The sequence below is a fragment of the Protobothrops mucrosquamatus genome, unplaced genomic scaffold (genome assembly GCF_001527695.2).
Source record: "Protobothrops mucrosquamatus isolate PMUCROS unplaced genomic scaffold, P.Mucros_1.0 scaffold314, whole genome shotgun sequence".
Lineage (NCBI taxonomy): Eukaryota > Metazoa > Chordata > Lepidosauria > Squamata > Viperidae > Protobothrops > Protobothrops mucrosquamatus.
This window is the reverse complement of record NW_015386654.1, coordinates 280806-305140: the sequence shown is the minus strand read 5'-3', so window position 1 is coordinate 305140 and position 24335 is coordinate 280806. Positions and strand designations below refer to the sequence as shown.

Sequence of the window (24335 nt, the reverse complement as noted above, 5' to 3'; positions counted from 1 at the left end):
AAATCACTGCCAAATAAAAGCATTGTCAAAATTATACAGGAACACATGTAGCAAATTAAAAAAATCTAATACGATACAGAAAGCTGTGGGTTAAATTATTAAAAGTGTGCATTTTTTAAAAAAATACAGTATAACAGACAGATGTTCTGAGTTTATGTTACCATGGCAATTGCTGCTATAGTCTGAGCAAAGTTGCAAAGGGTTTTTCCATAGCGAATGACTTATTTTGGATGGAAGTGTTGGTTCATTTAGTTCTGGGCGTGATCTCATTGGTTCATATCACAGTATTACTTTTCCTTCTCTCTTCTTTCAGAATGGCAATACTGCCTTAGCGATTGCTAAGCGTCTGGGATACATCTCAGTGGTAGATACATTAAAGGTGGTAACAGAGGAAGTAATCACCACTACAACTGTGAGTACAGCAGACGTTTTTCCATTATTTTATTCTGGTTTTACTTATTTGAGGTCTTTTTTAAAAATGATAAATTAATTATGTCCAGTGTAATTTAATACTTATGGGCATATCCATATGGAGAAGTATTAAGCATATTCATAAATGTAATTAAACATACCCCAGAGTGTTGTTTGAATTTATGCCTTTTCTGCAGATTTCCAAACATTTCCAGTTAAATTTCCTGTCAGTTGTGCATTGCATTTCAAATTTAGTTATTTGGGTCACCTTTCATTATCTGTTCTTTCTAATATTTAGAAGAAGGATCCTATGGCCAGTCAATATAGGAATCTGCAGTTTCTGTATCTCTGATTATTGAAAGATTTTCACATTGTAAAAAAGAAGTGAATAAATATTTTGTAACTAGGAAGGCAATACAGATCCAGTTAAATCATACTTTAAATCTATTTCCTAGGTGTTTCATTCATTGCTTACTTTGAATATTTTATTTATTAATTAAGAGGCAATTCTATATCCCTCTTAAAGTTTTGACTGCCATTTTCCACATTATATTTGTTGTTAGTATGGGTTGAAAGCAGGAATGTTCTTCATCTTATAATTGTTAGTATTTTAAAATATTGAAATTATTTGGTTCTCTACCTGTCAAGCTTATACAGTGGAGCACACTGAAGCCTACTATTTACAAATATTTCCCAAAATTAACCTTTTAGTCCTTTTAACAGTAGATGCAGACAGGGCTTTTTTTCTCATAGAACGCCCAGAACGGAGTTCCGGCACCTTTTTTGGATGGAACCTTGTAGGGTAGGCAAGGCGGGTTGTATGATGTATGTGAGTTCCAGCACCTTTTTTTTTTTAAGAAAAAAAGCACTGGATGCAAACAAGATTCATGTGCTTGGCAGTAACATGACTGTTGATATTTATAGAGAAGCAGAAAAATGTAAAGGAGGAACAATTTTAAGTAGAACAGACTATTAAGGTTCACAAATATCTTTAACATGGTGTTTAAAATTATCTTAGGGAATAGGTATTCAAATGGTGGGAGTGAAACATTTTTTTATAAAAATATCTTGCTTTATAACTTTTTTTTTGAAAAATAAAGCAGTTTCAAGCAATTCTTAAGATGGTGTCCAAAAAGTTGCTGTTTAGGAAAAGAATTTACTGTTGACAGGAAAATGTCATATTTAAACAAATTTACTGCCAACTTGAATGTCTTTTTGGTGTGGCTTTATGCTTAGGCAGTTGAGTATCTGAAAATCAGGTATCTCATCAATTAATACTTTTGCAGAGAGAGAGAGAGAGAGAGAGAGAGAGAGTATGGAATTTAAATACAATCTTCCTTTCTGTAATCATGCAGACAGACACACAGAGAAAGAAATGATCTCTTTTTTTTTGTCTTATTACAGACTGTCACAGAGAAGCACAAGCTCAATGTACCTGAGACTATGACTGAAATTTTGGATGTTTCTGATGAGGAAGGTGAGTTCATTATAAACCACTTGTTAGTGTATATATTTATAAAACATATTGCTTTCATCATGGTTAGTTGCTAAAGTTATAGAAAAGTTAAAGTAGTTATATCTTACTGAAAATAGAAATATAAATTGAAAAATGTACTAAGCTTACTAAAATGTATATTCAGCTATAGACATGTTTCTGATAAAGTAAAATATTTGTGATTTGAATAGGCTGGGCATGTAAAATTGGGAAATGAAGACAATACTGATTAAGTTGGACTAGCAATTATCAATTATGGGGAAATCAACTATCCCAATGCCATTTTCTTTGGTGTAAACCACCTACCTACCTGCAAGCATACACACATTGTTGTTCCTTAATGTGTTCTCCAAATGGAGCATGTAGCTTATGTATGGCATGATTTTTAAATGAAACATATCACAGGTCTTCCTCATTTAGTGACTGTCTCAAACACAACTGTTTGCAATTATGACAGTAATGCAAATGTAACTTTATGACCAATGCCTGCATTTAAGACCTTCACAGCATCTGTTTTTCAGTCACGTGTTCACCGTTACAGTCAGTATTGTATCACAGTGTTGTCCTATCCCTGATGTGTTGCACTATCCTGTTCCTGAGCTGCTTTTCTCAGCAGTGCGGCACATCCCTAAATGTGCTAACTGCAAGTAACGAACTCACTTCAGTGACCTTAATTAGTTGTTTAGAAACTTCTCCTTGCAGCTGCTGCCTAAAACTGACAAGATCTGACAATTTCACACTGAAGGCTTTTGATTGCTGAAGTAAAGTCATAAGTGTAGTGTGGACAAGTAATTCATTTAACAATTGCTTTGCTTAATGACTGAGTCGCTGGAAGCAATTGTAGTCACTAAATGAGGATTATCTATAAATACAACTTTGGTATAATTGATCCTTATATGTTCCTTTGTAAACAATTTTCCCCTAAAATTAATGTATGTATTATGCAGCTTTAAAACATTCTGATTATGACCATTCCACTGACGAGGAAGCCTTTAGTGATGCAGGTACTGTGGAAACAACTGTTGGAGTACAAAGAAAATATTTTTAATCTAGCTTAAATGATTTCCTTGTTTAAAAATACATCTGACCACCTAACACTGATTAGGCATTAAATTTGATTGTGCATCTGTGCATGTTTGCAGTTTGTCCCACCCTCTGTTCTCCAAATGGAGGAAAATAGTTTAAAACATTACTAATATGAATTTGATTATTGTCTTGGGAATGTGCCTATCTTACAATGTTAAGTAGAAGTGTAATATTCCTATAATTTCATGTCACTAATTTAAAACAAAATGAGACACCACAACATTTTTTTACATATCAGGATTTTAAGCAGTTTAGTATTATTAATTTGATTAATATAGAACAGGCATGTCAAACTGCCAGCCCGCGGGCCGGATGTGTCACACTGAAACCGTGTCCACCCCCATTGCCGGCAATGGAGAAAAAGTCCCGATATGTCGCGCGACATCATGTGACGTCATGAGTTTGACATGCCTGATATAGAAGAATGAAGTTTTGAGAATAACACTGTCACTGAGAAGAAAGGTGACTTAATAAATGATGTCATATTCGAAGTAGGAATGTTACAAGTCACCTTATTTGCTATGCTTTTCACCACGGTGTCAAACTTGATTGCGTCACATGACGTATCGCGGCGTTTTTTGTCTTTGCAGAGCTGGGGTGGGCGTGGCCTGCACATGATACATCTGGCCCATGAGCCACCAGTTTGACACCCCTGCTTTACACTATTCTGCAATACGTAGCACATACGCTACTATATAATATGCAAAACACAGCTTTCTATGTATAATTTGCATCAACATAATTCAATTACTTGGTGGATTTAACGATTGAGCATCTGTTCATACATAGCAAAAACATTTATCTTTTTATTTATTGTAAACATGTTATGCATTCTTAAACCCTATAAGGCACGGGTGTCAAACTCTCCGTATCACGTGATGTGTTGCGATGCATCACGACTTTTTTTGCATTGCTGGAGCTGGGGTGGCCGCAGTCTCTATATCAGTGGTGGCGAACCTATGGCACGCGTGCCACAGGCGGCACGCAGAGACATCCCTGTGGGCACGCATGCCATCACCCTGGAGGGAGGCGGGGTCAGACTGCTCCCTTCCGCCTCTCCATGTGCGCCTGCGCTCTCGGCTCTCTTTCTCTCTGCATTGAGAGCCCAGGCTGGATGGTGGAAAAAGCTTTTATTGCTTGGATCGCCACCATTTCCCCCCCACCCACCGTGCAGATTGCACTGCTGCGTTCTCCCCCCGCTGCATTTTCCAAGCCTCCGGCGCCCGCATCGAGCTGCTGAAGTGCCATAAAATCACTCCATGGCCATGGATATGTGAGTTTCAGAGACTTTGAAAAACTTCTGCTGCCCAGATCGGCCGTGGGGGGAGGGAGCAAAATCGCTCTGCAGCCCTAGATCTGGGCGGCAGAAGCAGCAGAGAGAAAGAAAGATTGAGCCAGCAGGGAAGCAAAAGTGTCGGGAAAGGAAAGCATTCCAGAATAAGCAAACTTACAGAAAGGGGATCTCTCTGTCTCTCTCTTTCTCACACACACACACACACACTTATTAATCATTTCTTCCCAAACCCCCTTTAATATCATGTTTGGAGTTTGGGAAGGCGCGTGTCCTACGCTCGTCTTCCCAAACTCCAAATTCGCGCGTCCTACTTTCCTAGCTCGCCTTCCCAAACTCCAAACTTGCGCGCACGTCCTATTTTCCTCGTCCTACTCCAGTTTGCAGTTTGGGAAGGTGAGCGAGGAAAGTAGGATGCATGAGTTTGGAGTTTGGGAAGGCGAGCAGAGCCTTAATATAAAAGGCTGGCTCTGCTTTCAAAAAAAGAGAAAGAAAGGAAGATTATTGGGCTCCTTGCATCATCCCCTCTTGAAGCCATCCTTTGCAACAAGGAAAAATCCAATCTATCCAACGCTACCCAACATTTCAAATCTGTGCACTGAGAGAACAGCTATTTTTAAGACACCAGTCCTGCAATCTATATCTAGGAATAAATCTCATTAAACCCATGAGGCTGTGAAACACAGAATGAACCCCCCCCTCTCTCTCATCTTTTGCAAAGTGGAGTCTTCTAGGCAACCTGCTGCTTACTTTGGATTGGTTTCCCTACATGTCTAGAAAATCAGAACAGGTCCTGAAATCCAGTATTTATTTAATGAATTAATTTTATTTTTATTTATATCTGGCCTATACTATTTTTATAAATAGCTCAAGGCAATGAACATATCCAACATACCTTTCTCCTCCTATTTTCCTCACAACACACCTGGGAGGTGGATTGGACTGAGAGAGAATGACTGGCCCAAAATCACCCAGCTGTTTAATCCTCTATCACAGAGCCTTTTCTGTGGGCATGCACAGCGTGAACAGGGTGAGCGAGGAAAGTAGCACACACGTGTTTGGACTTTGGAGAAAGGGGGAGAAAGAGAGATAGAGGAAGGAGGGAGGGAGAGAGAAAGGAAGGAGATGGGAATGAAAAGGAGGGAAGCAGGGAAGAGGGAGGGAGGGAGAAAGGAAGGAAAGAGGGGAGAGGGAGGGAGGGAAATTGGAATGAGAGGGAGGGCCTGAGGAAAATCCTGCCTTAGCACTTGGCCACCAGCAGCCCTGTGGCCCATTTGCCATCCCCTGGTGGTTTCCCATCCTATTGCTGAGAATGCTTTGGTTACAAAGCCAGGTCTCCTCACATGGAGAGGGAATGGGCTTCCCTCTGACCCATGCAATTTGCCCTTCTGCACTCACCATGCAGCTGGGCACCCCCTCAGGGAAATGCGGCTAGGGTAGGCAGGACTGTGGGGTCCTGGTGCCATGGGAGCTCAAGGACCAGGCTGGGTGCTTGACCTCCGCTGCCCAGGGCTCCAGGCAGTCCGTGCCACTGTCCATGGGCCCCCTGCATTGCCTGAGGCTCAGTGAGGCTCCTCCAATGGACCATGCCCCGGTGCTTGCCCCGGTCCCACCCACCCCTCCGCCGGAGACTCTCAGATCTGGCCCAGTCCTGCCCAGACCCGCACAAGTGCCCCTTACGTGAGTGACGGTGAGCTGACCACGCCCACCCAGTAGGCCACGCCAACCACGCCAACCCAGTAGGCCACACCCACCCAGTGGGCCACGCCCATCTGGCACCCAACGATAAATAAGTGGGGTTTGGTTTGCAGTTTGGGCACTCGGTCTCTAAAAGGTTCGCCATCACTGCTCTATATGATACAACCGGCCCATGGGCCGGCAGTTTGACACCCCTGCTATAAGATGTCATTACAAATACAGAATGCTGCTACAAGTAAGGAACAGAGAGAGTAGTATCTACCAATAGTGTCCATAATTTCTCTGGCTGCACATTATTGAGCAAGGGCATCTGCAGTGAGTTCCTAGTCCTGATTGCTTGAATATGAGTATAAAATGTTAGTGATTGCAAATCCTACTTTATCAGTGCTTAATTATACAATGTGTCCCAATTGTATTGAGATGAATAGAAGTCAAAGACTTTATCATGTAACATGAGGTGGAACCATGTACACCACACATAATGTGTTGAAGAGTATTTAACTGAACCAACTATTTTATAAAATAAAATAATAGGCTTTTGATTTTGACTGATAATCTTTGGCGGTTGCTCCCTGGTCATTATATATCTGAACTCAAATAATTAAAAGAATTTGACTACCACTTTTTTTTTTATAAAAGCAGAAATATTATATATTCTTAAAAGAAATATTTTCCAAAAAGAAATATTGTTCCTTTAGTCCTTGAATTCCTGTGTTTTCATTAGAAACATTGTACCTGGTGATAGACTACAAGTAGTCCTTGCTTAGCAACGGCCTCATTTAGTGACTTTGCTGTTACAACAGTGATGAAAAAGTAACTTTGTGCCCAATCCCTGTATTTATGACATTCACAGTCTGTAAAGAAAGGGAAAGCTGAAATAATATCATCAGCCAAGTTGCAGTTTCACTTAGTATCTGCTTCGCTTACTGACAAAGTTGTTTATCCCAATTGTGCTTGCTAAATCAGACTACTTATAGATACTTAGGTGCATAATGTATGATTTGAAAAGCCAAAATAAATATTATCAAAGGTAATTTATAATTGTTTTAGATTTGTTTTCACTTTGTTTCTATTGTTGCAAGGTAGCAACTTAGACAAAGAGATCAGATGTGCAGGTTCTGTTTGGAATTTTCTATAGAAGCCTTGATTTGCTTTCCTCATTGCAGTTGCTGTCCATATCTATTTTTATTTCTTCTTCCTCTAAAATGTGGCTTCTATCAGAATCACGCAGAGCATATGAGTTAGTTAACAGCTACTATAATAGCTGCAGTGAGGCAATCACATAATAAGGCATTCTCCAAAAGACTGGCATACAGCTGCTCAATTCTGATACTTTCTCTGTTAGCAGGTCCACTGAGAGGTTTCTATGATTGATCGTAGAATCACTCAGAGTGGCTGTATATACTCTCAAGGCTTGAGCTATCTGAACAACCAGTTTTAAACATCAGCAGAAATAGCTGTGGAAGGAAGCATGAAGGGAAGAAGAAAAAACTGTGGTTCCTAAGCAGCAATGTTATTCTCTATTCCTATGCAATATATTCATTTGCAGGGTAGATATATACATATATTAGATATATGTGCAATGCATGCATATATTCCCGTGCAGTAGGAAACGTTAAATTAGCTGTATTTGATAAGGTCTCTTCCACCCTTCTAACAATAATGATTTGTAAGAGACTATTGGAATATGGATGTTTTCATCAACTCTCTCCATGTCTTCTATCCATCACTGAGCACAGCATACAGACTTCAGATCTTAGAAATAAAGCATCCCAAAGAAAGGGAAGGGATAAAAAAAGCCCTCATTATGGCAGTTGTGAAAATGAAACGTTACTATTTTGACGTATATCATATCATATCATCATCATTTTAGCCATTGTCTATCCACTGCAGGATGAAGGCCTCTTCCACATGTTTCCAACCAATACGGTCCTACTCATGCATATAAAAAAGATGTAGAGTTTTGATCCTATGATCACGTCCACCATGTTTTTTGATGTTCATGCTGAGGCCTCTGCTGAAAAGATTACCCAAACACTGTGTTAGAAAGTCGAAAGGGCAAAAAAATGGGAGGAATTTAATGTAGTATTAGGATTGTGTAGCTCCTGGAGACTCTTAATTTGATAGATTTGGCATTAAAGCAGGTAACTAATCATATTATTGAGATTTTCAGTAAAATAGCTTTCTAAAAATTCTAGAGTTATCACATGCAAAATATTAGAATATGCAATGCATTTATTTAATATAGACAATTCCTAAATTTATTGCTTTTCAAAAGATCCACATGGACATTTGTAGGCTGTGTCCTTTGACAGTCTCACTTTTCATCATGAAGTGAAAGCAGATGTTCATGCTTTTAATTTCCTAGTTTCCTGATGTGCTTTCAGAATTATATATGACTAACAAGATATGATGTTCATCTGCAATTACTTAATTCTTTGAGTCTTTAGCCAGACAACATGACTTTTTAAAGCAGCAGGGTAATATTTTTCAGAACTTTCAGCTGAATAGTAACTATGGTTACAAAATTTATACGAAGAACAACACTGTAAAATGAGTGAAAGTAAATACCCAAAACCAGAGCTATTGCTTTTTGTAATGTTTCCAATATAGAAATCTCTTCACTGTCTTGAAGATAATGTCCTATTTAGCTGTTAATTAACACCAGTTGCTTGATGGGCAAGAAGATAATGTGATTATCACATCAAACCAGGAAGATTAATGAATTGTCAGTGAAACTATTTTAATTTCCCAGTAAATGCATGTAGCATATATCTGATGAATGAAGGCGAATATACATATCCCAGGATAATGTTGCAGGCTTGGTCACCGGGACCAGAGGTTTTGAATTCCGAGCTTTTGGACTTGGACTTGGAAGACAATATATATCTATTACACTGCTAGGAACTATGAAAATATTTCACAGAACTCAGGCTATTTCTCTATGGGAGAAGCCACAGTGCAGTTATACACATGATGCTCTTCATAATTCCAGGATCAATATCTGGCATTGCAATTTAAATAATTAGATAGCAAGTCATGGGAAAGATTACTGCCTGTGATCTTGAAAAACCACTATTAAAACAGATAATACAAAGCCAATTATGAGATTATTATTGTGGCACTTATTATGTTGTTTTTAGCTGTTAGCTGCTGGTTAACTGGTTAAGATTTACATTTCCTGTACAACAAATGTCTTCCTAAAAAACAGTTTTTCAGAGAATGGGCCAAGGCAGAAGTTCCACCAAGATGACAAAAAAATGGTATGACAAATAATAATTGAAATATGGCATTATAATACTATATGCATATTTCAGTCATTATTATATCATTTTTGATTTATAGAGACACATCTCTTTTCTTATATTGAACATATTCAAAAATTCTTCCAGAATCCCACTGAGTTGAACAACTAAAGTAAAACTCATGAAATTAGTTCTGCCAATACTATTTACCCTGACACAAGACAAATGATTGTATGTGATTTTTAGAAAGCTTATATTAATTTAATCCTATGAAACTGACTAGTGTTTCCTTAAGATGTATTAATTCTTTGTGCTTGCTGTGCTTCAAGAGTGACAGTAACCATGTCTGTTTTATATGTGTCTCATTCAAATGCTAAAAGAATTCTATTGCTAACTGATATTGGGAATTTGTATATTGAATGAAGGTGATGACACAATGACAGGAGATGGGGGAGAATATCTGAGACCTGAAGATCTGAAGGAACTAGGTGATGATTCCTTACCTAGCAGTCAGTTCTTAGATGGCATGAACTACCTGAGATACAGCCTGGAAGGAGGCCGCTCTGACAGGTACTTTATGAACAATGCAGGAATTTTCCTACTGCATCTGTATTCTTTTTTCTGAGCAGCTGTTCAAAATGCAGATGACAACTAGGGATGAAATAGATCTCTTTTATTTCTTAAAAGGCATTAGGAAAAAGTATTCAGGAGAGATTTAACCGAAACATACTTTATTAAGGAGAAAAATAAACTGTTAGCAAATACTACTGTTAGCAGTAACAATTGTAAATGTCTATTTGTTCTTTTATAAGTTTCCAAGAGCTCTGCTTTTTAGATATTGGGTTATAAAAGAGCATTTTTCACCATAGAACAAAAGAAACATCTAAGGAACACAATGAGTAATGCAGTTCTTGCATTATAGATTCAAAAAATGTATTTATCTTTTGCATTAGAAACACATTGTTAAATACAGGTTTTTTTAAAAAAACAAAGGGATTTAGGGATTTTAATTTCAGAACTCTGTAATCACATAGTATAAAAACAGACTACTTTCTTCTTTACGTGTCAGTAGATTCCTTAATTTAAGAATTTAGACAATGCAAATTATCAGAAATATTCAGAGCAGAGGATTTTAAAATAAATTTCCATCCTTTGTTATTAAAAATGAAAGTACAACAGTGACTTCATTGTATAAATAAAAACAGGTTTATAAATGAAGATGTGATTGTGCAACCAAAAAAGCATTTATAATAATTACATATTTAATACTAATGAGTTCTGTTTGATAAAAGGTATAGCATCTACCTAGTATTGTAAAAAAAATGAGAATAACATGAATAATAACATTTCATCTTGTCAACCTTCCTTCACACCAAGGAACAAAATTACATCAAAACGAATCATTGCAGAGGTTTTTAAAAGATGCTCCGGGTTGGAGAAAACTCTAGAAAAAAAAATAACTACTTAGGCATATTAGTTAGAATCAACTTCCCAGTGAATCACAGTGATTGTGCATGCACAGATGTGTGGAGACAGACAAGACCAGTATACCAAACAGCCTTGTGAGTTTTACAAAAGATGCAGCTAGTTTAACCATTCTAAATTTTTTATGCTACTGCATATTGTGAAACGTCTTGTTCAAATGTTTTGTACAGCCCAAATATATTTATCTAAGCACTTTCACAGGATCCTATATACAGTGAATACATAAGAGGCAAGACAGTCCATGTCCTCCAGATATACTGGCGTTGCACCTTTTAAATTTCAACCAAGATTGGCTCCCCAAAATTTCATATTAATCCTAGACAATCTATGACCCACTGGGTCATTGTTTCAGAGATACTTCCTTACCTAAACTTACATAAGTGACAATAGGTAGGCAAAAAAACAAAACAAAACAGTGGAAGCTGGGGTAACATCTGATTTCCTGCCAGCTTCCCCATTGTCTTTTCTTGTGGGAAGTTGCCAGGACTATGAAGAATTATGATCATGTTACTATGGCTGAAGTAGCTACACGTTTCCCAAATTTCAATCCTAAAGGATAATATTTGTAGCTCAGAATTGAAATGAGGGGTCCTTAGTATTCTTTGAGCTTAATTGTTTTCTTGCAGACAGTTTATTAACAAACTAGGTAACATCATCAATGCTAATAGGGAGTGAGGTTTGCTCTCATTTTATATTCTAATGACTTGAGCCATTAGAATATAAAATGAGAGCAAGCCCCACTCTCTACTAAAACTGATGGTTACCTAGTATGGTAATGAAACATCTGCAAGAAAACAACCAAGCTTAGCCTGAAGACCTCCTCAAATTCCAATCCCACAGGAGTAATAGGTCCCAAATTTTAGATGCATTTTTTAAGTTGCACCTTTGAGGTTTATTGATTAAAAAATTGTTGCTCTATGATGCATTGTTTCATGCAACTGAAGGTTACAGACCAAGGAGTTTTAATAGTAAGTAGATATGTAGCCACTACATGACAAATGACCTTGCTTTAAAAATGGATCATTATTACAGATAACAAAGCTTGTTCTCAAAGCCACTTGGTTTCTGCTATAGGACATTTCATACTTACCATCCACCTACAGAACCACATTTCAAGAACTGTTTCATTTTATTCACTAGAATCTCAGAGGATCTTTAAAAGTGTTCCATGGGGGTTTTTTTATTTCTGTTTTCCTTCCTTTTTATGCTTTCAATAGTACTATGCCCAGGTAGGTATTATGAGGCCTGGAAGCAATGCTTTCTCTTCTCCCTTATGGCATCTATCTCCCCCCCCCCCCAATTCCATTTTGCAAGCTTGCCGAGGAAAAGCATTTTAGAGTTGGTGAAATTTACAGGACAACTAAAATCTGTTCTGACAACAGTTAGTAATTAGATCAACCAAAGTTTTATCACACTCCATAATCTAGAAAAGTGCTAATTGAAAATCAACTTTAGAAAATGCCACAGTGTGAATGCTTATTATTACTAGCCAAATTACTTCTTACGGGGGGGGGGGAGTGATGGGTACTATACTATAATACTTCTCTTTCTGGTCACTTTCTGTTCCCATATAGGTATTTTTACTTTTCTTAACTTAATGAAGTGTATTAGAAATAGATAAGAAAATAATAGAATAAAGAGTAAGCATGTTTGCTCTGTGTACGGTGGAATAGGAATGAGTTCTTTGGAAAAACATTGATGACTGCAGGAAAAAAAAGTCTTTGTGTCAGTGCAGGAGTAAATTTATGTTCTTATTTTGTGCTGCCTCAAAGCTGGAAAATTCATGGGTTGTAAAGACGAAAGATTGGTAGAGTAATAGTGAGTTTTGAAGCAGACAAAATAATAGAATGAAGGTTTTTCTGTCAGATCAAATTCACCTCAAGTATGATAATAGTGCATTTTTAATTAATTACAGAAGAAGGCACTTGCTTTTTGTACTCCAAATTCATCATAAATTTCTACTATCTTTGTAGTGGCAAAATTCCTATTTTGTACTAAGAATCCTGTATTTAATTATATTTCCCATATTATAATATGTGCTAAACAAATACTATGGGCTTTGTTTTACAAACACTAGAATTAGTTAAATGCTGTCCCCCAAAACTCATAATTTTAGTTTTATAAAGTCCTTATGTATGAATGTTTGTTACTTATTGGAATACATTATTAACAGAGAAATAATGGATTTGGGCTATCAAATCTTTTGCCAACCACTTATGTCACTGCTTCTAGTATTTACAGAAGTATAAAAATGGGCCAGTTACTTAGAATTTGCTTATTTAAAGGCTAAAATTGAATGTTATCACAGGCAATTTAACTGCCCATCAAATTTTTATAGATTTAGGAACAATAATGGGATATGGTTCATATCTTTCATTTTAAAAAATAGCAGAAAATCATGGGACTCTTTAACTGTATTAAGAACATAGCATGGGACAGGAAAAAAATCCTTTCTCACTATGATTTCTGACTGGAATTAGCCACATTGATGTAATAAGCCACACTATTTATTCCTATTTAATATCCTTTAATATCCTTTTGTTACAAATAATATTTCAGAGAAAAAATGATGAATATAAGATAATAATTACCCTTTGCATTGGCTATAGTCAGATTGTTATTAAACTTGCCATTCTAAACTTATTTACCTGGCTTTATTACATAAGGAAAATGTGATTTATGTTAGCAGCAGTTTCCCATATGCTGTGCAATATGCTGGAATGAGAGATGAGGAAAGAAAAAAGAAACTTGGTTTCATGAACATGAATTGTGTTCTGTTGTCTGAAATCAATCCACATTAAATTCAGTTGTATCTAGTTTCATTTAATCAAAATTAGAAGGATGATCGTACATATTAGTGGCTGCAGAGTTGGCCAACTGATGCAGTATAAGAAATATTAAAATAGAAGCATTATATGTATTTTCTACCATTTATGCAATATTTTGCTTTGCATATAGCCCTGAAGAATCTGTATAGTTTAGCCTGATGAAGTAGTAAATTGTGTTGCTTAGCTAATATTTTAATGCTTATCAGTATTTGAAACCTTAAGTTTGCAATGATTCCAGGCAATTAGAAAAAATGAGAATTATCATCTGGCAATTACTCCAATGATAGAAATGTCAAAATCAGTATTTGAAATATACTGTATATTCTTTAATTATATGGAAATCATAGAAGGCTTAATATATTTGTAATTTGATTTTCAAAATGACAAAACCTAGGGCAATTGGGCTCAGACTTTAGTTGTGTGTATGTCACCTTTTTTTGCTTTGCATCTTTCATTGCTTCAGCAAATGGTTTTCTATAGTTTTGTCTGTGTATGAGAGAGATGGATGTGGTTGCAAGCTTTTAAATGCTGTTGGCATATAAAAGAAAAACCTTGCACTGTAGTAACAGCAGTTGGCTGGCCATTTTCTATGTACCTTCCAGGGGATCCTTTCTGCTTTTCTTCTAGAAAAATTCCCTCATGTTTTAAAAGACAAATAATGGATTTTTCTATCAGAAAAAAAGAACATGTAGGACTGATTAGTCACAAAACATGCATGATGTATTTGTAAGCAAACAATTGAACATACTGTGATTCTGTTCATGTGCATTCGAATGGAAATTCCAGAAGTATGACAAACTCCAAGGAATAGTGGAGGGTATATTTAAAAAAATTCCCCTGGAAGTTACACTATGTGCTAATAGCATGCTTTTTTTCACTCCTGTGCTTTGCTCATAATCCTATCTACACCACACCATCACAACTGCTGAAAATGTTGCCCAAATACCAATCTACCAGCCTGCGATCCTTCAGTTCAGACAGGTCCCGTACACTGAGCCATACCTCGTACTTGAGGGACAGCACTATGATTGATGACACCGTCATTATCCCAAGTCACCAGGTAAGATGTCTCAGATTATTTTGCAATTCTAATCAATATATAGCTTTATAATAATCCTTGTTATACAGAAAGGAATTTGAAAAGGAGTATTAGAATAAAATTACAGTAAATAATAGCATACTAGAATATTAAAAACAATATATTAAAATTAATAGTTCTAAAAATAGTTCAATCAAGACAATCTAAAAGTGGACTTTTCTAAAGGTTTAAGGCTTCAGTCTTGTAAACATTTATCTAGGAGTAAGCTGCATTTGACTCTGTCTAAGTCAGGGGTCCTCAACCTTGGCCACTTTAAGACTTGTGGACTTCAATTCCCAGAATTCCTCAGCCAGCAAAGCTGGCTGAGGAATTCTGGGAGTTGAAGTCCACAAGTCTTAAAGTGGCCAAGGTTGAGGACCCCTGGTCTAAGTAGTCATGAATGGGATTATATTGTTACCCTAGGGTTATTGTAATCAGTCAATGCAATTAAAACATTGTTTTTTCCTATCTCATGAGTTTTATTAATCTAAAATAATATATTTTATCCAAACATAGAAAAATTTTAATGGATTGATTAGAGACAATGCAAAGAAAAAAAGGAAACATTTTTCTCTGCTTTTTCAGATATCCGCATTAACTAAAGAAGGTGAGAGAAATTCATATCGTTTAAGTTGGAGTCCCGATAATCTGGACAACATAACGCTTTCTGCTAGCCCTATTCATTCTGGGTAAGTAATCAGAACTAATTTCTTTTGATGTATCTTTTATTAATTTATTTCATTAATGAAAAATAATAATCTTAATCTTCAACCATATTTTAGATTTCAGTCATGTTTCTCATGATATTTTTAAAATTGTTGAAAAGTCATTCTTGATTATCCTAATGGCTTTATGGTTACAAAACATTATTTCTTATGATCATCCCATTTAAACCTATTTGAAATTGATTTAAATCAATAATTTGAACATACAATAAGGTAGACATCAAACTTCTAAATATTGTTATGAACTTCTGAAAGTATTTGGTATTGGTATTGTGATAGATTATTTTTCACAACTTATAAATAATGAAAATATTTGGAGTTAAATTGTCAATAGGAATGGTAGTTTTATGTTAGCTAATAAATGGTATCCAGTTTTCTGGTTCTTTTGCTGTAATACTTGAAGATGTGGTATTAATTATTCTACCAGGTTTGATCAGATCAATTTTTAAATTTAAGTTTCAACACAGAGAACCATGAGATAATTCCTTAAAATAGGAGTCCTTAACCCCCAGGCTACGGTCCGATACTAGCCCACAGCTCATTTGGAACTGGGCTATGCAAGTGGCCCATGAACCGGCGCAGCTCCATTTGTGCAAGTGACGGGTGCTTGCAGTTGCACAGGAAGCACCATTAGCGCAAGCAGCAGGCACACGCACCCACCTCTTGCCGAAGCTGAGCTGCGTGGATGAGTGTGCATGCCCGCTGCTTCCACTGATCCATTTTCTCTCTCCTGCTCGCCAGTTGCAAAGGCAGAAAAGTTGGAGACCTCTGCTTTAAGACATCTTCATGCAAAAAAACTGTGAACTAAACTCAGTGGATTTGTATGACACAGGTTTCATCTGTGTCATACTTATCTAGAGGGATCCTACGTGATAAAACGTTTCAGATATAAGCTTTTATTTGACAAGAAAGTTGTTCCAATTAACTTCATCCGTAGGACCCCTACTGTGCATAGTACTGATGTGTAGACATGGACAGGTACCTTGATAAGGTGCAGGGTCAGTGAAGCAAAGTGAATAGGAGCAGAAAGGAAATGGTTAAAAATGTATGGTTCTAATTCAAAAATTCTTGAAACCAAAACTTCAGCAGATAAAGCAATTTTATAACCTGTATCTGTGTGGATATGAAACTGCTCTTTAATGAAGTGAAAATGAAACCATTCTTATTGGGTTTAGTGTAAGTATCACAACGCCAACTTTTGAAATGAGATTTAAACACAAAAAAGTTAAAAGATATATTTAAAATAAAAAGAAAAAAACATTTTCATGAATTGTGTGTGATAAAACATGTAAATTAATGATAAGTTTTCATAATATTGGCGGTAGGGGATTGTGAGAGACAAATAATCTTAATGGCCTTTTAAACAAACTTGTAAGAAATCTTCAGGTTCACCTAAATATTGCAATTTGGGGAAAAAAAATTTCATTTACATTGTTTAGATTAGCAATTCCAGGTTGATCTTTTGCACATTTTGTTAACAGCTGTGCACTTATAATCAATTTAGACAAATGCCTGCTTTGAAATGATTGGCAGCAAAGTTTAGGGGCAAAAGCATTACTGACATATTATGCTGAATGTGAACTGTTTCTTGGCTTACAGCTGTAAGTTTTCTCTTAGAACAGCATGACTGTAGACAGTAGCCAGTCTAGCAAGTCTTTTCTATGCATATTTAATGTTAACTTACTGGAAAAGTTGTATAGAAATCTTTTGAGGGATATGGAATAGGAAATATGAATATAAATTCAATGTATTCAATTGATTTATATATTCAGTTAAAAATTCAATGCTGTCTTAAGTTAGTTACTTCTATGGGAGAAGAACATTTTCCAAGTATTTAAGCAGCATTCTTATAGTATTCTTTATATTTAGAAAAAAATACTGGATCAAAGAAATCTTATATTCAAGTATATTGAAATTGTAAAATTAGTATATTAGTATATTAGAGATAGACTGGAATTGCTTCTATAGTATTGTCTTCCACTTTTTGGAATTGTAGTCTCTGTAGTTTATAACAAGCTGTTTATGCATCGGCTTTGTCTATGCAATTTGTGCATATACATGAAGATATGTGCACAGTCTCTATTATGCAGATATTCCTGGTCAGTTCTTCTTTTTGGCAAGAAGATTCTGGATTGAGTGATCCTAATTCAATTTTGTAACAACACAGATGTGTGTGTGTGTGTGTGTGTGTGTGTGTGTGTATGCTACAAAATTGGATCTATAGCAGTTATTGTAACAGTAAATTTCAAATAGTGTATACTTTTTATGAATATATTTAGTTGTAGAAAAACTAGCTCTAGAATTACTTTCTTAGAGAATTTTCAAATTTTGATTCTTTTTTCTTTCTTTTTTCTTTTTTGGTGGGAGGTATATGGAGGGGACTAGTACTTAAAATTGACAAATAATTAGAGTTGTTATTCTTAGCTGCCTGTCTTCCAAAAAGGATATTGGATCATTGCTAACAAGGTAAATGATATTTCTTGCTTTTACCTAATATAGTATCTTCACAAAGATTGATAAGAAACAGGACCTAGCAGCTAGAAACCAAGCTTTATTTAAAAAAAAAATTAAATTGAATAAATTTAAAAAGTGGTAATATACTTATAAAGTTTCTGAAACTCTTTTTTAAAGTTAGTATTGTCAGATAAGTGCACAAAGTATATATGACATATTTGTTAATTTTAGATCAGCACCATGAAGAAAGAAACGAAAATTTTGTTCCTCTTTTCTACGAACAGGAAAATCATATATTGCAATAAACCTAGAATGAAAATGATTAGGGAAATAGTGATAGCATTTGAGCTAAAAATTATGGAGAAAAAACACTTGGAAAAATAAATGCAAAATATTTTCAGCTCAGCATAACCTGAAAAGGAACTGATATGTGCAATTAAATACTAGTGAGCAGATTTTTGAAAAAAAAATAAAAAGGGATGTAAGATTGAAGGTAATTTTTTAAATCCACTTTCACTAATATCCACTGACATAAGTTGAGAAGTTGCAAGCATATATAATTACCTAGAGGTAACTTTAATTGAACTTAATTGAACTTTGACTTTTTAGCAGTCACACAATATCTGTGCAGTCAGTGTTAAGGTCTTTACAATTTGCTGCTGCAAAGTTGTGATTTGTTCTTTTTTTAATTTTTTTTAATGCAGAACAGTTTAGCAAGACATATCATGATTAATTAAAACATTGTTGGCTTATCACATGGAGGCAAATGATTATTGTTCAGCTGTATAATGGTGATTATCATAAAAGCTCTATAACTATATACATACATCCATACATGCATGCATGCCAGAAAAGTGGACTGAAACATGTCCACAATAAATATGGCTAGCAAGAAGATCCTTGACATCTATGGACTTCCTAGAACATTCATAACAAATGTTCCACATTTAGATGATTTTAGATGATTTTAGGGATAAGAGTACCATTTAAAAGACGTTACAAAGGAATGTATCTTTCATCTTCGCTACTGCATATGCTCTTCATATTGTATGTTTAATGTTTTCATCTTCTCCATTTGTAGATAGATATCTTTTCTGACTGATTTTATTTCATTTGTTCATTCATTCATTCATTCTTTTTTATTTTGTTTTGCTAAATTGTCTCTTCTGTTGCAGCCACACCTCTCCATATTTTGACAATGAAAACAGCAGGTGAACATATATAATTTCATGTTAATGCTAACTTCCTTTTCCCTTCTTTCTTCTACCATCCGTTTAATTTACTCACTTTCAGATGTTCTGCTTCCTTGATCTCATTTATTATTTAGTGTAGGAGACTGATCCTCTTCATTTTACCACTTGAGCTAAGATTTAATTTCATCGAATAGCAATACAATTATCGACTAATACTCCTGTAGGAAGCCTTCCAAAGGACCAAAATGCACTCTTTTTAGTTTTTATATCTGCACTGCACAAGAATTGTGGCTACTGGAATTTGGCAATTTAAAGTAATTAACTTTGTTTTTAAAATATATTTGTTTTGAAACATTTCTGAAGGAAGAAAATTAGACCTTCAGTTAAATATTCATTCAATAAAAAGTTCATGTGAAACTAGCAGCCCTACTTTAGCTTTTCTTCCAAAAGCTCTAACATATCTAGTAAGTTTAGTAAAAACTTTTAAAATCTGACTTACGTAAAAGTAAATGTGACTATACAGAGAATACATATTTATAAGCTGGAAACCTGGCTTTACTATTAACAAACAATTTGAATTATATTCATTTTTTAAAACTGCTCTCATTAGGTTTTAATTGGGCACTTTAATGATCTTTTCATTTCATTTCATTTTAAAATGCAGAATCCCCTGTTTGACCTTATTATTATTACTATTTACATGTTTGAGAAATGCTCTAGTTATTTTACACTCTTGACTAACTGGTTGCTGCCCCTTCCTTTTTTCCCCTGCCTGACATAGTCAATACAATACAATTCTGGTATGGGGGGGTATTGTGGAAATACTCCAGAAAGAATTGTCCTTTCCATCTTTATGGTGACGAGCATGTCTACTTGTCTGACTAACTATTGTACCTGAGCTCATTATGCATAGAGTGTTTTATTCCCATCTCTCCCAGTAAAAAAAATACGCATCCACAGTTAATTGGCTGTGGCTGTTGACTCTGGTTGCATGAAAATCATATTTAGACATCTAAAGCATCTAATTTATATTTATTAATATAAATCTTTTTTGTAATTTTCCATATGTCACATCCTTCTCAAATATCTTTTGTAAGCACAGCTGTGCAGAGTTTTATTCTTCCCAGAAAGCTATTTTGTGGGAGAAAGATAGTAATTTAAATTAAATGTTTAATTGTATAGGCACTTTGGGGTATATAATGAGATACTTTATTTTTTTTAAAAAAGACCATGTTTTGTAGGTTTATAATTGAAATTTCCTGGAACAATCTCAAATTATTGATACTTTTTAAAAAAAAGAATATTATCTTTTCTGCTTTATCCGAAAGTGTGAAATTTATGTAAAGTGTGTGTTTTTATCAGAATTATTCTGCCTAGAATAATCTTATCATTTGTTTTTTTTAATATGAGCAACTTAAATGAATTAAGAAGACAAATGAAAATATGTACATCCAAAGAAATAGTCTCTTATATCTAGACTATGAGCCAGAAATAGTGAAATTTAAGCATTTTCTCTTGATCTAAGAGTATAGTTTTTAAGAGTGTTTGAATACTCGCTACAAAAATGGGGAATACAGGATATGTTTTCCCTTAGATTCTGAAGCATCCTGCTGATTTATTCTTTTAGGATGTTAATAATATATTTGTATAGCATGAAAAAAGGCCTTTTCGTCTCATGGCAAAGAAAATGTTCTGCTAAAAAACAAAACACACGGACAGACACGGAGTCCTCTTCCAATAACTATTGAATTGAACTATTTATGGGCAGTTTTTTCCAGACTTTGGATATTATAATATACTCGGCAATGACAATTAATCTGAAACTTGAAACTTTGTCATTTTTTAGTGGATTTGTATAAGATTTGATATTTTCAAGCAGAATCTCAGGAGATTTTGAGATTTAACAAAAATGTTGGAATATTTGAACATTATTTTATTTACTGGGGGATCAGTGGAGTATAAAAGATAGGGGTAGATATTTGGGACAAGTGCATCATTTATTTTCATCCTGTAATTGTCAGATAATATTTATTAGAATTATTTAGAAAGGTTTAAGAATTACTAAATCAAGGATTTGACTATATGCAATTTTGATACAGGCCTAGGACATACAGTTATATAACTTTTGACTGTTAGGAAAAGATAATCGATGCACATTTAAAAATAAACACGGAAATCCCAAGCAAATTTATTAGAAATTAAGTTTCATTAGTCAAAATGGGACTTACTTTCCAGCCCCACAAAGTACAAAACCCTTAAACAATAACACTTTTTTTTAGCAAATATATTATTTCCTTGCTGAAACCACCAATGCATGCACTCTTCCATAACTTTGTGTTGTTTGTTCTCTGTGCAATTTTATACTACAAAACTACCAACTGTTTGTCTACAGTCCATTTCTCTTTGAAACCTGAAATAAAATGCCCTTCCTGGATTCCTGATTGCATTTGGTAAGATCTAGAATTGGCAACTCCCCACTTTCCTTTGGGCAGGATAACTCTTGTATAGTTATAGCTACATGATAACCATAAATTAGAAAGTGTGGTTGACACTGTAGCTGTAAACATGGAGCATTGTAACTGCTAATTTTTTTTACTGTTATTGTCCTCAACAACAATAACAACAACGCTTTGGGGTAAAGGTACAGACATCCCTGGAGACGAGAGATAGGGAAGACTTAGGATGCATGGCATGTTTCAAGATGGCAGATCATGGTTCTTCATCTTCATCCACATTGATTTGCTTATTTATATTTTGCATGTTATATTGACTTGGAAAAAAATCAAAATGTAGTAGATGCTTTAAAAGAAATAAATTCAGAATGTGTTTTTCATACAAAATATTTATATTATCTATTAGTTTTACCTTAGGGGACAGAATTGCAAGAAGATACCAATGAAAAATGTCCACCGCACACATGGCCATATTTCTATACATTTTACATTATATTTTGCTAGTTGTCAAATTCATTTATTATTGTTATTACATTTAAACTTCAGATGACAAATAACAGGTTTCTTATATGGGTAGAATTCCAACATCTTATAACATCCTAGAGATTTTACTCCTTGCTAGGATAGAACATTTACAAAAGTTGACACTGAGAAAACTGCTACCCATTTTTCATTTTTTCTTTTGTGTTAATAATTTTATTGTATTCTTATATTATACACAATATTCTAATCAACATTATTAGCATAAGTTATAGAGCTGGATGTTACCGCAACACTCTATGTAGTACCCAGGACAACTTGTATAAATTAATCAACTGAGTTTTTGTTAGTATTCTGCTAATTGGTTTGACTCCCTAAAAGTAATAAAAATATTTCTGAGTTTTTTATCTGTGCAATTAATTAAAAGCTCTAACTACAGCTTAACTATAGGTACATAATATACATAAATATTATTAATTTTGATTACTAAGAATGATTAGTACACATATTTAAAATATGTTGCTTCTGAAATATTTTTGTAACATACATTATAACTCATTTTCATGCCTAATTTTTCTTCCCAATTTTCAGTTTTCTGGTCAGTTTTATGGTTGATGCTCGAGGTGGTGCTATGCGGGGTTGCAGACACAATGGGCTTCGAATCATTATTCCACCTCGGAAATGCACTGCTCCAACTCGAGTTACTTGCCGGTTGGTCAAACGCCATAGACTCGCCACAATGCCTCCAATGGTGGAAGGAGATGGTCTTGCCAGTCGCCTTATTGAAGTTGGGCCTTCTGGTGCTCAATTTCTTGGGTAAGGATTTTCCTTTAGTAATCCCAAATACTAATTAATAAGGAAATAATAATTTCACTTGATCCAGTGTGGGGTGGTTTGGCATTTTAACAGTAGAAGTGAAAAGATTTGCAGTGCACAGAAAGGATCTGATAATTCAATCAGCTTGTGTACCTTTTAATTTAAAGCAACAAGTCAGGTTTACTGCGCTTCCTGAAATCAACTGGTGTAAGCCATGCTGAGCTGTAAAAGAAAACCCATTTTGTTATAATACATCAGTTAATTATTCTCTTTTAAGGTTAAATAAAAATAGCAGCAGAAATGTTGTCAATATAAATGTTAATACCTGTTGAAAAATGCAACACAAGCTAATGCTCCCTTTACAAGGAACTTGTGTTCTCTCAGTAGGTATTTTGTCAGTAATTGAGACCTCCTGGGAAGCAGAAACCAGTGATTTTTCTGGGACCAAGCAATAGAACCACTTCTCTGACTGCATTTTATCCTTATATTGCAAGGCCTCACAGAAAGATCAAACTTGCTGCAAATGTTTCAGCAATTTTTGTCTTTGTTTTCCTTCTGTTATTTGTTTTTGCTGAAACTATCCTTTTCAATACTTTTATTTTACCGACATTTTCCCCTTATCAGTGGTGGCATCCAAAAGTGGATGATCAAAAGACCCCCCCCCTCTGCTTAGAATGAATGAATGGCTTCTGCTGGAAACCAAAGGATGAAGGTGTAAAAGGAACAGTTTAAATCTGTTATGAAGCAAATTAGACATATCTAAGGCCGTTAACCAAGTTTTAAGTCTGAGTTGTCTTCTAATAATATCTTGTTTTAGAGGTTGGGGTTTTTAGAGGGAATCTAATATGTATTATAACTAGGCAAAGCATCTATCTCCTATCAAGTTATTATTTTGTTATTGCTGTATTTTAGCAAGGAAATGAGAATATCCCTAAATTTAATCAATGAGTAATGAACGATTGCTGCTAGAATTTCAATGAAGCTCCATTCAAAACTACATACAGGTTTAAATAAAAAATGCACCAAATCCAAATCAAGTTCCTATGCACATCATGTACTTTAGGTTCCTATGTTAATTCCAATTTAAAAATGACCAAGATTATTTTATTTTTTCGGTCTTGTGAGGATTGTCTATGAAAACTGGCATATATTGAAAAGTTTTCAAATAATTTCTTAAAGTCCATATCCTATACCATGTCATTTTCCTGGGTGGTGTCCTGGCAGTGAAATCAGAGACACTGAACACTTCTAGCCAAACCAAATCTTGTTGCCATATTGTCATGCATTTTTTCATCATTTCTGAGTGGCTCCCGTTAATATCAAGAAGTGATGCTAATGTATCATAGGACCTACCTATAAACCATAAGTTTCTCTATTATGGGAGACTGATTTCTTGAATTGCTGTGATAAGAGGGTCATTTTTAAACAAACGAAGAAAGGCAGAAACCTGTTCAGTGTAAGCCTAATTCCACTCTGAGCAGACAGTGGCACTGGGGTTCGGTTAAAAAAAAAAAGTACATAAAGGTATTTTTTTTTATTTCTTTCTTTCACTGCTGCTTTGGATGTACTCAGTAAACTTCACCTGCCTACGGCTCCT

The 24335-nt window shown here is 35.1% G+C and overlaps 1 protein-coding gene across 1 annotated transcript in view; it reads left to right on the top strand.

Annotated features, from left to right (window-relative positions):
• ANK2 (ankyrin 2) overlaps positions 1 to 24335 on the top strand; it is a 133517-nt gene that overhangs the window by 56937 nt on the left and 52245 nt on the right. The window contains exons 20-25 of the mRNA XM_029283988.1: positions 314 to 412; positions 1816 to 1888; positions 9652 to 9796; positions 14512 to 14599; positions 15203 to 15306; positions 22514 to 22738. Of these exons, the coding sequence (XP_029139821.1) occupies positions 314 to 412; positions 1816 to 1888; positions 9652 to 9796; positions 14512 to 14599; positions 15203 to 15306; positions 22514 to 22738 (734 nt within the window). The remainder of the gene's footprint in view (positions 1 to 313; positions 413 to 1815; positions 1889 to 9651; positions 9797 to 14511; positions 14600 to 15202; positions 15307 to 22513; positions 22739 to 24335) is intronic.